At 43.4% G+C, this 16,175-nt stretch overlaps 2 protein-coding genes across 6 annotated transcripts; both read left to right on the plus strand.

The window, feature by feature from the left end:
• The first annotated feature begins 665 nt into the window (after positions 1-665).
• il6st (interleukin 6 signal transducer) lies at positions 666-10,862 on the plus strand. 5 transcript variants are annotated; one of them, XM_034709938.1, is made up of 16 exons: positions 666-823; positions 2,583-2,671; positions 2,853-3,155; positions 3,381-3,531; positions 3,882-4,033; positions 4,209-4,363; positions 4,716-4,878; positions 5,147-5,229; positions 6,536-6,776; positions 6,919-7,089; positions 7,229-7,330; positions 7,497-7,643; positions 7,749-7,889; positions 8,366-8,462; positions 8,763-8,844; positions 9,490-10,862. In XM_034709938.1, exons 2-16 carry the CDS (start codon positions 2,614-2,616, stop codon positions 10,057-10,059), a joined length of 2,616 nt encoding a protein of 871 aa, XP_034565829.1. In that variant the 5' UTR covers positions 666-823; positions 2,583-2,613; the 3' UTR covers positions 10,060-10,862. The 5 variants fall into 5 exon arrangements, with proteins under 5 accessions (XP_034565829.1, XP_034565826.1, XP_034565830.1 ...); XM_034709935.1 differs by having other exon boundaries at positions 670-837; positions 3,879-4,033; XM_034709939.1 differs by having other exon boundaries at positions 670-837; positions 3,879-4,033; positions 6,536-6,770.
• A 1,485-nt stretch (positions 10,863-12,347) lies between these two features.
• purg (purine-rich element binding protein G) lies at positions 12,348-15,185 on the plus strand. The gene has a single exon (XM_034710109.1). It carries the CDS (start codon positions 12,627-12,629, stop codon positions 13,665-13,667), a length of 1,041 nt encoding a protein of 346 aa, XP_034566000.1. The 5' UTR covers positions 12,348-12,626; the 3' UTR covers positions 13,668-15,185.
• The last annotated feature ends 990 nt before the right edge of the window (positions 15,186-16,175 follow it).

Raw genomic sequence — 16,175 nt, forward strand, 5'->3', positions numbered from 1 at the left:
TATATCTTGAATATACTCCACCTGTTTGTGTTATCAGTTCCTACATTATGATCCACGTGTTCAATGTTACAAGATGCACACAGAGGAAAAGTCGACTGAACATCAAGAGTCATCATGACCATCTCTTCCGGTCATCTCTTGATAGGGACCCCATATAGATCTTCATACCTTAATGTTATTTGGATTTCTGTACTTAAGCTGTTCAAAAGAAGCTATCCGGGTCAGTTTATCTCTCAATGCACTGAAACAGATCTTCTCTTTTGACTTCCAGTGCCTCAGCACTATCCTACAGTCTGTTCTGAGGGTTCATTTCACCCAAAAACGCATTTTTGAGGACAATAGTCTCCTCCTAAGCCTCCTCCGTTACCTTATTATGTCGGGAACATTTAGACCATGTAGGGGGGGTTAAGGGGCGGGGACATACGGGAAAACATCAGCAAAGGGGGGGCAGAGCGGACAGCGTCACAACGCGTCCTCTGATTGGTCGGATTTTTTTTTGACAGAGGGAGTTTCTGGCCAATCAACGCTCGATGTTTGGACGGTGATTCTCTCAGTAGATCTGTCAACAGTGTGTGATGCAGGATGGTGGACGCTGAACGCTCTCAGGCCCATCCACATGCTGTGACATCACCGCGCTGTGATGCAGCTTCGCAGCATGGTAATGAGACACCAGGCTCCTCTGACGGGAAGTGGGCGGGGTTTCTTCAGAACATTGACTGGGATGATGTTGGCAAACAGTAACTTAACATGTTGAAACTTTTAGCTTTGATTTAAGATGGTTTAATGTATAAGGGTTCGGGACAGAGAACACGAGAGAACAAAGGTGAGCACAGTCAGGTGAGTTCCATCCGTTAGCTTCTTACTGCGGAAACAACATGGCGTGTGCAAGATGGTGCTAACGGCGAAGCTAACAGACTGTAACATGACGGATATGCAGTAAAGCTATATAAGCTAACACACTGAAGCTGTATATACCATATTATTTATATAACAATCTGAGCTGAAGTTGTATATACCACGTTATTTATATAACAGTCTGAACTGAAGCTGTATATACCATATTATTTATAACAGTCTTAACAGAAGCTGTATATACCATATTATTTATAACAGTCTGAGCAGAAGCTGTGTATACCATATTATTTATATAACAGTCTGAACTGAAGCTGTATATACCATATTATTTATATAACAGTCTGAACTGAAGCTGTATATACCATATTATATATATATATATATATATATATACAACAGTCTGAACAGAAGCTGTATATACAGAGGCTGTATATACCATTGTTATTTATATTACAGTCTGAACTGAAGCTGTATATACCATATTATTTATATAACAGACTGAACTAAAGCTGTATATACCATATTATTTATATAACAGTCTGAACAGAAGCTGTATATACCATATTATTTATATAACAGTCTGAACAGAAGCTGTATATACCATATTATTTATATAACAGACTGAACTAAAGCTGGAAATACCATATTATTTATATAACAGTCTAAACAGAAGCTGTATATACCATATTATTTATATAACAGTCTAAACAGAAGCTTTATATACCATATTATTTATATAACAGTCTAAACAGAAGCTGTATATACCATATTATTTATATAACAGTCTAAACAGAAGCTGTATATACCATATTATCTATAACAGTCTGAGCAGAAGCTGTATATACCATATTATCTATAACAGTCTGAGCAGAAGCCGTATATACCATATTATTTATACAACAGTCTGAACAAAAGCTGTATATACCATCACTATGATTTTCTGAATGATTCGTTGGCTTAGCATTTTTTTTAGGGGTGTAACGATTCTTTTAACAAGGATTCGATTCGTATCATGATTTGTGGTTGCCGATACGATTGAAGGACTATATCGATTCATTTAGAGCGATACGATCCGAAACCATTCAGTGACTTGAAATCGACTCAGTAACTTTTTAGCAAAAAATTCAACCAGTGTGACTTTGAAAGAAATACCTTTATACTAGACAATCCTAGATTTTTGTAAGGCAACCAGGTATAAATTAATTATGGAATTCATTATTTAGAACATCTCCGTCTTTGCAAGAGCCAAACAAAGTGTTTCCACACACTGGACCGCAACGGTGGATCGATAATTTCTTGCTCGCCGACTTCTCCTCTGCCATCCGCCATGCTATGTTTTGTTGTCTGCTGGCACGTGGCGATGATGTCACAGACAGGCAGCCTGAATTGAGTAACGTTTAACGTCTTTATCATTAAAAGTGAAAAAAAACCCCCACATCCATATAAAGTCTGCTGTGCTTAAATCCAATGCGTTACTTCCTAGTATCAACCAATCGATTAATTACCTTTTAAAACGATGTTAGATTGATATATGTCGTCCGGAAGACCAATTTGCCGAGCTCAGATCGATGTAGTCGGATCATAGGAATATAAATCGATACATCGATGTATTAGATGAATCGTTACACCCCTAATGTATTTACTTTGTGAGGTCATCTTTTGTTGTGTCCCTGTAATATCCTGTTGATACATGAATAAGGTTTGATGTTTCCTGTGCTTTGCTGCAGGGGTTTGATCTTTGATTTCATCACCATCATCATGGAGTCAGCCGGACAGATGCTAATGTTAGCTGCTCTGATGCTAACAGCACATGCTGGTCAGTAACAAAATTTGCCCTTCACTGAACATTAAAATCTTTATTCTGTTCATTTTAATGGTTCACCTGTGCAGGGGCATGTCCAGAGTTTTGAATAGGGTGGCCAAAGTGTCTTATTGATATTCAAACAGATGTCATTTATATAACCACACACTGCCTGTCCTCATGTTTCCTTCTGCAGGATCTCAGAACTATCTTCTGACGTTCCCTCATCCTAAGTTTGTCAGGGTTGGGTCAAACTTCACTGCTACATGTGTGATCATAAACAGGACCGAGGTGACAGCAGATGACCTCTACTGGAACCTGTCAGAGACTATATTACCCAGAGAGCACTACTCCAAGATCAACAACTCTGCCATCAGTGTGACCTTCACTGTCACCTCAGACAAACCTGAGTGGCTCTTTTGTCTGTGCAGAAATCCGTCTCCAAACATTGTCCTCAACCAGGGACTCTACATGCATGGCATCTACCTGCAGAAAGGATGTATGCACTCATTTTTCCTTTGTTAATTTTAGATTTTTTATATTTATATCTCAACATTTACATGTTTAGTTTAAATTTATTCTCAGCATGATTCTTAAACTGTATCTAAGTTAATATTTATAGATCAACAGACATCTCAGGTTCACTGACCTGTGCAAGTTATACACAAATATGACCTGCTATAAAAGTTGAATCTGTGTGTGTTTGTGTGTGTGTGTGTGTCAGATGCTGTGCAGCAGCCGCCGGGGAACTTGTCGTGTGTGGCTCTTCAGGAGAACACGTATATCTCAGGAACGATCACCTGTGAGTGGAGAGACTCAGGGCCTCAGACAGAACAAGATCCTATAATATACACACTCCATGTTAGAGACATGACGTGAGTACACACACTCATATATCACACATCACCATTCAGCTCTAACATCCAGATATATATCATACACAAGTATAGTGTATGTATAGTGTATGATATATGATATATGTATATATATATATATATATATATATATATATATATATATATATATATATATATATATATACATGTATGTATGTGTATACATATATAGAACCATATTTATCATACATACATGCAATGTAAATGTTAAATGTATCATATGATCCCACAGTGAGTCACTGCTGCAGACAGGAGAACATCAGTCACCTCTGTTAGAAAAACAGCCCAACATCAAATTTTTCATGTGTGTTTGTGTTCCTCCTCAGCAGTCAGGGGAATTACACCACCACAACTAAAACCAAAGCTCAGGTGTCTTTGGGAACGTACCCCAATCACATGAACCTAGAGATCTGGGTGGAGGCTAAGAACAGCCTGGGGATGGTGGAGTCAGAACACCTGAAAGAGGAGGCTAACTGGTTCGGTGAGTTCACGCGGACTCATCTGAGACCTGAGATCCTGCTGCCTCTGACCTGCTCTGTAACACGAGTCTACCTTAGAGCTGGACCCGCATGTTGAGGATGATTATGATTATAATGTTAAGATGATGAAGGTGGTGGAGAGGGTAGTGACCGCTGGTTGTCTCGTTGTTGTTTCAGTGAAGACGAATCCTCCGTCGGACATCTCAGTGATCTCTGAGAAGAGCTTTCCCACCTCTCTGCTGCTCAACTGGACTCTGCCCATCGATAAATCCTACTTCAGGCTAATGTACCGGATCAGATTCACAACTGAGGGAGCCAACACCTGGACTGATGTCAGTTTACATAAGTGTTCTTTTGTTATAATTACAAAGTAGATAGTATTTATCTGAGAGTTGATATTCATCAGCTGTGATTATTGTTTACTGATCAGGTCACCACATCTGTGTCATCATCCTGTTTGTGTTTTAGAATCAGACTGAATCAGGGACCTCTTTTTAATCTTTAACTCATTACATGATTAACATGTTTTAAATCTTTATCTCGTAATATGTTTAACATGTTTTTAATCTTTAACTCATAACATGTTTAACTTGTTTTAAATCTATATCTCTTTACATGTTTAAATGTGTGTAATATTTTACTTTCATATTTTAAGGTGTGTGTTTTGTTTCTGATTGTGATCAGGTGCCTCAGGAGGACACATCTCAGGACATCCAGTCCTTTAGATTGCAGAACCTGCAGCCTGGCACTAAGTACATCTCTCAGGTGAGCTGTAAGAATGCGAGACGAGGACATGGGCGCTGGAGCGATTGGAGCAACAATGCCACCAAGTGGACGCCTGAGGCCCGTGAGTTTACACCTTATCATTGAACTGTCTGAGCTCGTAGACACAATACTGATATTATTATTATAGAGTATATAATACATCGAGACAGATATGAGTCAGACGTCCTGTCAGAGATGTCTCAGTGGGGTGCAGGACTTGGAACATCTGAGTAGTTTAATCAGTTCATTCAAGCTTCTATTTCCAGGTGAGCAGACTTTGTGAACCTGTGGGTGATGAATTTATGTTGTTATGATGTTTGATGATTCTGTTTTCTACATCATTTTACCAGCACCGAGAGGAAAACCTGATTTATGGATGACCATCTTAGGGAGCCCCAATGCAAATGGACAAAATGTTCAGATTGCTTGCAAGGTAAATCACTTGGTCAAACTGAAACTACTGTTTACAAAAGCTTTGCATCCAAAACAGCAATATAACATCCGTACAGAAACCCTATCACACCTGATAAGATACAGCACTATCACACCTGATAAGATACAGCACTATCACACCTGATAAGATGCAGCACTATCACACCTGATAACATACAGCACTATCACACCTGATAACATACAGTACTATCACACCTGATAACATACAGCACTATCACACCTGATAAGATGCAGCACTATCACACCTGATAAGATACAGCACTATCACACCTGATAACATACAGCACTATCACACCTGATAACATACAGCACTATCACACCTGATAAGATGCAGCACTATCACACCTGATAACATACAGCACTATCACACCTGATAACATACAGCACTATCACACCTGATATACAGCACTATCACACCTGATAACATACAGCACTATCACACCTGATAACATACAGCACTATCACACCTGATAACATACAGCACTATCACACCTGATAACATATAGCACTATCACACCTGATAACATACAGCACTATCACACCTGATAAGATGCAGCACTATCACACCTGATAACATACAGCACTATCACACCTGATAACATACAGCACTATCACACCTGATATACAGCACTATCACACCTGATAACATACAGCACTATCACACCTGATAACATACAGCACTATCACACCTGATAACATACAGCACTATCACACCTGATAACATATAGCACTATCACACCTGATATACAGCACTATCACACCTGATAACATACAGCACTATCACACCTGATATACAGCACTATCACACCTGATAACATACAGCACTATCACACCTGATAACATACAGCACTATCACACCTGATAACATACAGCACTATCACACCTGATAACATATAGCACTATCACACCTGATATACAGCACTATCACACCTGATAACATACAGCACTATCACACCTGATAACATATAGCACTATCACACCTGATATACAGCACTATCACACCTGATAACATACAGCACTATCACACCTGATATACAGCACTATCACACCTGATATACAGCACTATCACACCTGATAACATACAGCACTATCACACCTGATAACATACAGCACTATCACACCTGATAACATACAGCACTATCACACCTGATAACATACAGCACTATCACACCTGATGACAAAACACTCAAAACTTTAACAGTTGATAACACTAAAAGTTAACCCTATGTGACACCTGTTGAAATCTCTGCCCTGAGTTTGAGGTAACAAAGGTGTGTTTCTGACAGGACCCTGTGCACTCCAATGGGAGGATCACCATGTTTTCCCTGATGATTAAGGCCCACAGAGTGACGAATGCCAGCACACAGCTGGAGAACACCACAGAGATGATCAGCAGGTCAGGAGACATCACAGTCCTCAAACAGGTCCCCATTCCTGACCATCAGTCCACCCAAGTGTTCCTCACTGCAATCAACTCTGTTGGACAATCAGAGAAGGCATTTTTAGGTGTCCCTGAGCGAGGTAAAGGTATGTGCTCTTCATCTCTCTGATGTCTATATACATGATGTGATGTGATCGAAGACTGATAGACGAGCTCGGTCAGTCAGATTTGAACGGTCTCACCTGTGTGCCCTGTAATATTGTAAATGTTACTCTGTTTGTCATGCAGAGCGCCCCTCGGTGGAGGATCTGAGAGTGAGTTCCCAAGACGGCCGTCTACTGGTGGAGTGGAGGCTACCCAGGAGCTCAGAGGTTTCAGAGTTTGTGGTAGAGTGGGTGGGCCGCGGACAGATGGACTGGCAGAAAGAGAACAAGAGCACCACACGCACACACATCACAGGTACGAGTGTGTGTACACATCACAAAACATCATCTTTACAGGTGTTATTTATACCTTTATACATAACACCTCTACAGCTGATGACAATACATCTGTTGATCTATGGTTAAAAACTGTGTATATGTGTGTGTGTGTGTAGGTCCTCTGGAGCCGTTTGTGTGTTACAGGGTGTCGGTGTATGTGCTGCGGTCGGGTTGGAGCAGCAAAGCAACAAGTGTGGAGGCATTTCTGAAGGAAGGAGGTGAAATAGATAAACGTTTATAAACGCTGCAGATTAAAAATCCAGATCATTACAGACGTGTAAATGCCCCTGTGTGTGTGTGTGTGTGTGTGTGTGTGTGTGTGTGTGTGTGTGTGTGTGTGTGTGTGTGTGTGTGTGTGCGGTGTGTGTGTGCGCGTGTGTGTAGCTCCTTCTGAGGCCCCCTCAGTCTCGCTTCTTGGTGTACCTGGTCATGACGGTGCTCACCTGGTCTGGACTCAGATTCCACCTGAGAGAAGTCGAGGATTTATCTCTACCTACACCATCTACTACAGGACAGGAGACGCCACCAGAGGTACCTGTCCACCTGGCTCACATTTACCTGTACACATGTCTCTAATGTCCTACCCACCTATATAGTTCAGTTACCTCATGATGTACTTCTGTTTACCTGTCCCAGCTGTGACGGTCCTGGGTAACTCCTCCTCCTACAAGCTGACCTCGCTGTCACCTGACACCACCTATGACACCTGGATCACAGCTTCCACCATCGCGGGCTCTTACAAGGGATCCACCCACTCATTCACCACGCAGAAGTATGGTGAGTGAGACACACCTGTGACACTCTGCAGGTGGTGATGCACCTGAACACACACATGTACATAGATATAAACTTGTAAGCAGTGCTTGGGAGTTATGGAATAAGACAAGCAGATGGACTCAATGTACACCTGTCAGATAGGTACTGAGAAGTTCACAGACAGGTGAGACAGGTGAGTGTGGATTAGTTATGGAGCAGTGATATACACAAACAGGTGAGACAGGTGAGTGTGGATTAGTTATGGAGCAGTGATAAACACAGACAGGTGAGACAGGTAAGTACTTATGAATCTGTAACAGTTAGTGATCAAAGCTCCTGCCACTTTAAGAAACTATTTGAACAGGTAAATACAAAAATATAGAGATAAATATTTGTCTGTAAAAAATAATAACTGTGTGTGTGTGTGTGTGTGTGTGTGTGTGTGTGTGTGTGTGTGTGTGTGTGTGTGTGTGTGTGTGTGTGTGTGTGTGTATCAGCTCCTGGGGAGATCGAGGGGATTGTGGTTGGAGTCAGTTTGGGCTTCTTGTTCTTCTTCCTGATGATCGTCCTGCTATGCTTCTACAAAAAAGATGTGTGAGTGAAAATGACACCCCACGCACGCACGCACGCACGCACACACACACACACACACACACACACACACACACACACACACACACACACACACACACACACACATAAGCACAGTGTTCATGAGGTGTAACACCTCAGGTGCTTCTGTAGTTCTGCTGAGCTCCAAACAGTCTTGGAGTCCAGCCCCGCCTACATTGTCAGGCCCCACCCACATTATCATGCCACACCCACATTATCAGACCCCGCCCACGCTCAGATTAAACCTTGTTCTCACAGATGTGTTTTCTGTCTGTGTTTCAGGATCAGGGAGAACTTCTGGCCTCGGATCCCTGACCCTGGAGAGAGTACCATCAAGAACTGGTCTCCAGATTATTCTCTAAAGGTCAGGACAGCGCGCACTCACCTGAGACGCCATCATACCTTTAACGTATCTATCATTGAACTCTTATTATTCTTCATGCAGCAGGTCAGTGTGGTCTCCTGTGGACAGTTAAAGCTCACTTGTAGAGGTTGAATTCATGGGTTTCACGTGACGTCACACAGCATCTGCGGCACCATCTTTAGAATCAACCTGGGAACAAATATCATTATGGTTTTCTATGTGTGATGAGTTTTAGGGCCACCTAACAGGAACAAAAGGGTTAAAATTAAGAAAATAAATTAAACTTCTGATCAAAACAATGTTCAGTAATTTGAGTTTACATATAGCCTGTATTTTATTTTGAAGGGGAAGATCAGAAGAGCAGCTTTCTGCACGGATCATGGAGTGTCTCGTGAAGTTAACAGCTTTCATCTCTCTAGCTTTCGATTTAAACATTTATGTGCACCGGACGGCTAACGGCGCTACGCTCCTAAAGATGGCAGCGGCAACAAAAAGTCACGTTACTGAAACATATGAATAAGTGGTATAAGATAATATTCTGTCTGATGGTCTGGCCCCTCCCCCTTGCGGGCGGAGCCTCAGTTAGCGCTGTAAGTCTATAGGTTCGAGTGAATCCTGATGATATTGTGGCTCCTCCCATTGTAGGCGGACCTTCCCAGAGAGAGCTGTGTGTCGGGGATCAGCGTGCTGGATGTGGATGTGTGCGATGGGCGGAGCTTGTTTGATGAGGAGAAGGCGGGACTTCCTCTTAAGAAGGATAAGTTTCTCTCTGAGGAGCACAGCAGCGGCATCGGTGGCTCGTCATGCATGTCTTCTCCTCGCCAGAGCGTCTCAGACAGCGATGAGGGTGGGGACATGGCTGACACCACCGCCAGCACCGTGCAGTACTCCTCTGTGGTGGCCTCCAGTGGATACAAAGGTCAGACCCCCGCCCAGCCCACCCTCTTCTCTCGCTCTGAGTCCACCCAACCCCTGCTAGACTGCGAGGAAAACCCTGATACCTCAGCGCAGGAGGGCAGCAGACAGTCACAGCGCTGCAGTCGGCCTACAGGGAACAATCTCAGCCCCCAGGGGGCAGCACTGAGAGAGGAGCTTCAGCCCCTAGACTTCTGCTCCCTTCCGGAGGACGCGGAGAACAACACGCCTGCAGAGCACCAATCAGCTGCTTCCGCCTCCAGCTACATGCCCCAGCTGGGGGGGTACAGGCCTCAGTGAGGGGGTGGGTACAGGCCTCAGTGAGGGAGGTGGACAGGTCTGCGTGAGGGGGGTACAGGCCTCAGTGAGGAGGTGGGTACAGGCCTGAGTGAGGGGGGTGGACAGGTCTGCGTGAGGGGGGTACAGGCCTCAGTGAGAGGGGGTACAGGCCTGTGTGAGGTGGGGTACAGGCCTGCGTGAGGGGGGTACAGACCTCAGTGAGAAGCTTGGCTTGCAAGTTGCCTTCATGTCATGATTATTTCACACTTTAAAGACTGTATTTACACCTGTGAGTGTACCTGTGTGGGTACATGTGTGTACCTGTGTGGGTACACGTGTGTACCTGTTTTTTTTTTAATATGTGGCTTTGCACAGATTCTTATGCATTATCTTTATACTGACAACTCTTTGTGTTTGTCTGTGTTTGTATGTGTGTGTGGGGGAGTTAACTTGTGTGCATGTGTATGTGAGTGTGGATAGTTCCTGCAGCAGGATGTGTGTGTCTGTGAGCTTTAGCGCCCTCTACTGGACATTCCTGTTAGTTGATGTTCACTCTGCATGGAGATCATGTGCCTGACTCACTTTGACTTCAGACGCGTTGGAAACAACCTGAGAGCCATAACATGACAGTGATGAAGAGGAGCAGGAACACAGAGGTGATGAAGAGGAGCAGGAACACAGAACTGACAGAGGAGCTCTGTGGACTGTCATGGACTCGGTGATAAATCAGCTGATCAATAAAAACATGTTTAAAGACGTCAGAAAATAAAAACTAATACTTTCTCTGTTAGAGCCGAAAATAAACTAAACTTCAAACATCCTGATGGTGTGTGTGCGATTCTGTGTGTGTTTGATTCTGTATGTGTTTCTGTGTGTGTGTGTTTCTGAGTGTGTGTGTGATTCTGTGTGTGTTTCTGTAAGTGATTCTGTGTGTTTGTATGTGTTTGTGTGTGATTCTGTATGTGATTCTCTGTGTGTGATTCTGTGAGTGATTCTGTGTGTGTGGGATTCTGTGTCTGTGGGATTTTTTGAATGTGATTCTGTGTGTGTGGGATTTTTTGTTTGATGCTGTGATTCTAACTCTTCTTCACTTGTCATCACACTCTTCTTCACTCTTCATCACGCTTTTCATCATGCTTTTAACCACTCTTCATCAGACCCTTCATACCGCTTTTCATCACTTTTAATCACTCTTTATCACACTCTTTACCACGCTTTTAATCACTCTTTATCACACTCTTTACCACGCTTTTAATCACTCTTTATCACACTCTTTATCACTACCACGCTTTTAATCACTCTTTACCACGCTTTTAATCACTCTTCATCACACTCTTCTCTACTCATCACGCTTTTAATCACTCTTCATCACGTTATCATCATGCTTTTAATCAATCTTCATCCCGCTTTTAATCACTCTTTATCACACTCTTTACCACGCTTTTAATCACTCTTTATCACTCTACCATGCTTTTAATCACTCTTCATCACACTCTTCTCTACTCATCACGCTTTTTATCACTCTTCATCACGTTATCATTATGCTTTTAATCAATCTTCATCCCGCTTGTAATCACTCTTCATCACACTCTTCATCCCGCTTTTAATCACTCTTTATCACACTCTTTACCACGCTTTTAATCACTCTTTATCACTCTACCACGCTTTTAATCACTCTTTATCACACTCTTCATACCGCTTTTAATCACTCTTCATCACACTCTTCTCTACTCATCACGCTTTTAATCACTCTTCATCACGTTATCATCATGCTTTTAATCAATCTTCATCCCGCTTTTAATCACTCTTCATCACACTCTTCACTCTTCATCCCGCTTTTAATCACTCTTCTTCACCATTCATCACGCTTTTAATCACTGTTTATCACACTCTTCATAATGCTTTTAATCACTCTTCATCACACTTTTATTCACTCTTCATCACACTTTTATTCACTCTTCATCATGCTTTTCATCACTCTTCATCATGCTTTTAATCACTCTTCATCACACTCTTCTTCACTCTTCATCACACTTTTATTCACTCTTCATCATGCTTTTCATCACTCTCTTCATCACACTCTTTATCACATTCTTCATCACTCTCTTCATCCCACTCTTCATCACTCTGGTGGTCGGATGCTGGGTTTACTGCTTTGATGCAGCGCTGAGTTGGTCCTCTGAATCAGGATTATTATGGGATGCGTTCTTTCTTTAGTCTTTGGAGGGTGGACAGCGCCCCCAAGTGGCGATGTGGTGTACCGGTGTGTGTCTCTTTAACAGAGGTATTCTCAGGACGGGGAGGGGGGGCTGCTGGGTTCATCGGGTTCATGTGGTCTTGTTCGCCTCCTCCCTGCTCAGGTCTGATGTTTGCGGGCTCTGCGGGCTGTGCGGAGGCTGCAGGCAGGTGCGAAGGCTGCAGGTGAGGAGGCTCGGTGTGTCCGTGCGCACAGACCGTCTGAAGGTTTTTATCTGACCTCCGTTAAGGACGCGGATTCTGGATCAGCTGATGATCCTCACGAGCTGCCATTTTCAGGTCATCCGAGGCTGCGGGTCTGAGATGGAGGGGGGGTCTGCGGAGTGAGCGTGATGGCTGATGGATGCTGCAGAGGGATGGACCGGACCAGGACGAAGATTGCATCAGATGCCGGACCCCGGTCCTCATACCCCCCTCCGCAGTACGTACAACCGGGCTCCGTGCAGCAGCAGCAGCAGCAGCAGCAGCAGCCGGGCTCAGACATCCAGGAGCTGGCCTCCAAACGCGTAGACATCCAGAAGAAGCGGTTCTACCTGGACGTGAAGCAGAGCGTCCGCGGCCGCTTCCTGAAGATCGCGGAGGTCTGGATCGGCCGCGGGAGACACGACACGGTCCGGAAGAGCAAGCTGACTCTGTCCATGTCCGCCGCCCCCGCGCTGCGCGCCGCGCTTGCAGACTTTATAGATTACTACGCCCGCATCGGGCTGCGGGGGGGCCAGGGCCCGCAGCTCGACGAGCACGGGACCGACAGTCAGACCCGCGCGCACGAGACCCGCAGGAGGACGCAGGAGCCGCGCGCGGGGCTGTCACCTACCGGGTCTGTGGGATCCGACGAGCACGCGCACCGCGTGCTGAAGAGCGAGGTCATCGAGAGAGACAACAGGAAGTACTTCCTGGACCTGAAGGAGAACCAGCGTGGCCGCTTCCTCCGGATCCGGCAGACCGTCAGTAAGGGCACCGGGACCATGGGGTACTACGGGCCCGGGATCGAACAGACCATCGTGCTGCCCGCGCAAGGACTCATCGAGTTCCGCGACGCGCTGTCCCAGCTGATCGAGGACTACGGGGATGAGGACGGAGACGAGCGGGACCGAACCGGCTTCAGGAACCATGACCACGGTCCCGAGCTGCCCGAAGCGGCTTCTTTCCGGGTCGACAACAAAAGGTTCTACTTCGACGTGGGCTCGAACCGGTTTGGGGTGTTCCTGAAAATCAGCGAGGTCCGGCAGCCGTACCGGAACACCATCACTGTCCCACTGAAGGCCTGGACCCGGTTCGGAGAGAACTTCATCCGGTACGAGGAGGAGATGCGCCGAATCTTCACCACGTGCCACAAAGAGAAGCGGACAGACAGCGAGGAGCACGAGGACTGACCCGCAGGTGTACCCCTTCCCCCTCCTCCCCTCTCCTGTTGATAAGGGCTGGTCACCTTCAGATCCGAACCTGCCAAGAACTCACCGTCAGTCCTCCACCTGTCAGAGCTGCTCCTCCTACAGTGACCCCCAGCCCTAATATCGATTATTGATACTGATGAAGAATCAGTGATGAAGAGGAGGACTCTGCAGCTTCTGTAGTTTTTATCTAATGTAGAATAAAATAATGTAGAAGATCTTTAAATTTAATCTCAAACAAAAGTCACTTTAATAAAAAACATCCTGCAGAGAAGAACGAACAGGTGAGCAGGTGATCTGAGGACACCTGAGCAATTATCACATTAGTAATTCACATTGTTTCACTCTGCAGGTGTGCAGCTACAGAAACTCTCTGACAGACAGGTGAACATCAGGACAGGTAAACATCAGGCTGCCTTCTGATTGGCTGATCAGGCAGGTGAGGACAGGTGGGATGTTCTTGTGTTAATAACCTGTCACAGAGTTTCTGAGTAAAGATGAAGATGATGAAGATGATGATGTAACAGCAGCACTTACAGAGGAGGTAGTTTTAATCAGCAGATTCATTCATGAGGCGTTCACTGACCCTGCGACCGCTGGTTCGATTCATTGCGTGGTGTTTATTGTTTGAGCACCTGATGGTGTAATCAACGTGTGGTAACCATGGTAACAATACTTTAGCTACACCTATCAGGTGTGAAACTGAAATCACTGAGTTTCAACATCTGAATCCATCCCATAATGATCTTCACTCAGACAGGCATGTGGCTCTGCTGCGTTGCATTCAGGTGCTGATAAGTCAGATTTCACAGTTACCTTGTGATGAAGAGAAACAGGAGTCATTGCTGTGGTGCGTTCAGGTGCAGGGGAATCTTAGTACTGGTTGGCCATGGAGTTAAAAGATATATACTGAGGCTGATTGTTGTGGTGCGTTCGGGTGCTCGTCAAGCACAGGACTAGTTGGTTGTGGTGTGTTTGTGGTCCAGTGTAGGTGTGAACTTTAAAGATTCTGTGAGTGTTATTTGTTAGATTAAAAGTTATTCTAAAGAGTAAAGTTTAAGCACAGTTCAAATAATCAAACTTTGATTAAAGGTCCTGTTTGTGGATTTAGCTGCAGATCTTTAATCTTTAATCTTTAATCTCAGCTGAAGTTTCCAGACGGACAGAAAGGATAATTTATTCTGCTAAAAGAAGAATTTAAAAATACGTCTGTAAATACAAATCAAATTTTAACGGCACTTTATGAAAATCTGCACTTTGAGATGCTCGATAACAAGAGTTAACCAGACTTAACCAGAGTTAACCAAAAATAACCAGAGTTAACCAAAAATAACCATAGTAAACCAGAGTTATGAATAAGTAACCAGAGTTAAGCAGAGTTAACCAGAAAGAGCGTTTCACTTTAAACCTGTCCACTGTCAGGTGACAATCAGTGATCAGCTGATCACACCAATCAGATGATTGACAAAATTAAACTGATTAACTAACTGTTGATTGAAATGATTATAAGATTTTATCAATCAGCTCAATTCAACACTCAGCTGATTTTAACAATCAGCTGAATTCAACGACCAGCTGATTCCGTGATCAGCTGATTTTAACAACCAGCTAAACTTAATGATCAGCTGGTTTCAATGATGAGCTTAATCAATCAGAGGCCGAAGTTTGTGAAATGAGCACAAATCAAAGATTTGAAAATGAGCAGAGAAGAAGAAGAAAGAGAAGAAGCTCTTTGATTAAAGTTTTGATTTTGTCTTTAGTTGACAGTCTAACTTAGAGTACGTTCTAGACCTGCTGTGGTTATTAAGAGTCATTAGATAAAATGTGTTGTAAATTTGGGCTATATAAATAAAGATTTATTGATATATTGATTGATTGATGGACAGATCTCACTGATCTGACTGATTTAATGTATTCTTCTGATTTCATTATCAGTTTAAATCATTCACATAACGTCAGTAGTTTTGCGTCAGAGTTGTTTGAAGAGAGAGACTGTTCTTGAACACACCATCAATGTTTATTCTTCACGTTTATAAACGTGTTTATTGAGCAGTTTTGTAATAAATTGAAACTCCACATTTACATAAGCTCTAGTTTATAAAACTCCTCAGTTTATAAAAAGACTATCTGTGACTGTATCAATGTTGCTCCTGTGGAACGCAGTCTAGAACTACTTTTTCTGGTGGAGGCAGACACTGCATGTTTGTGCTCATTTCACAGATTAATATAGGAAAGGAGTTAATAGGAGGAAATAAGTTCTTTGTGTTTCTTCTGAGTATGAAGTTCAGAAAAAAAAGATTACAGATGAATTATTGTGAAATAAAATGAATCAGAAAGCAGACAGATTTTTATCAGCCTGATAAATAAAACAAATCCATAGGATAAAGAATATAAATATTTAGAGTGCAATGCTTTGTTTGTATTTATGATAATGTCAGTCTGAGTAATACTAATGAAGGTATTTTATATTTTATATTTTGTATATTTGTG

This window comes from Notolabrus celidotus, chromosome 19, assembly GCF_009762535.1.
Source record: "Notolabrus celidotus isolate fNotCel1 chromosome 19, fNotCel1.pri, whole genome shotgun sequence".
NCBI classification, from domain to species: Eukaryota; Metazoa; Chordata; class Actinopteri; order Labriformes; family Labridae; genus Notolabrus; species Notolabrus celidotus.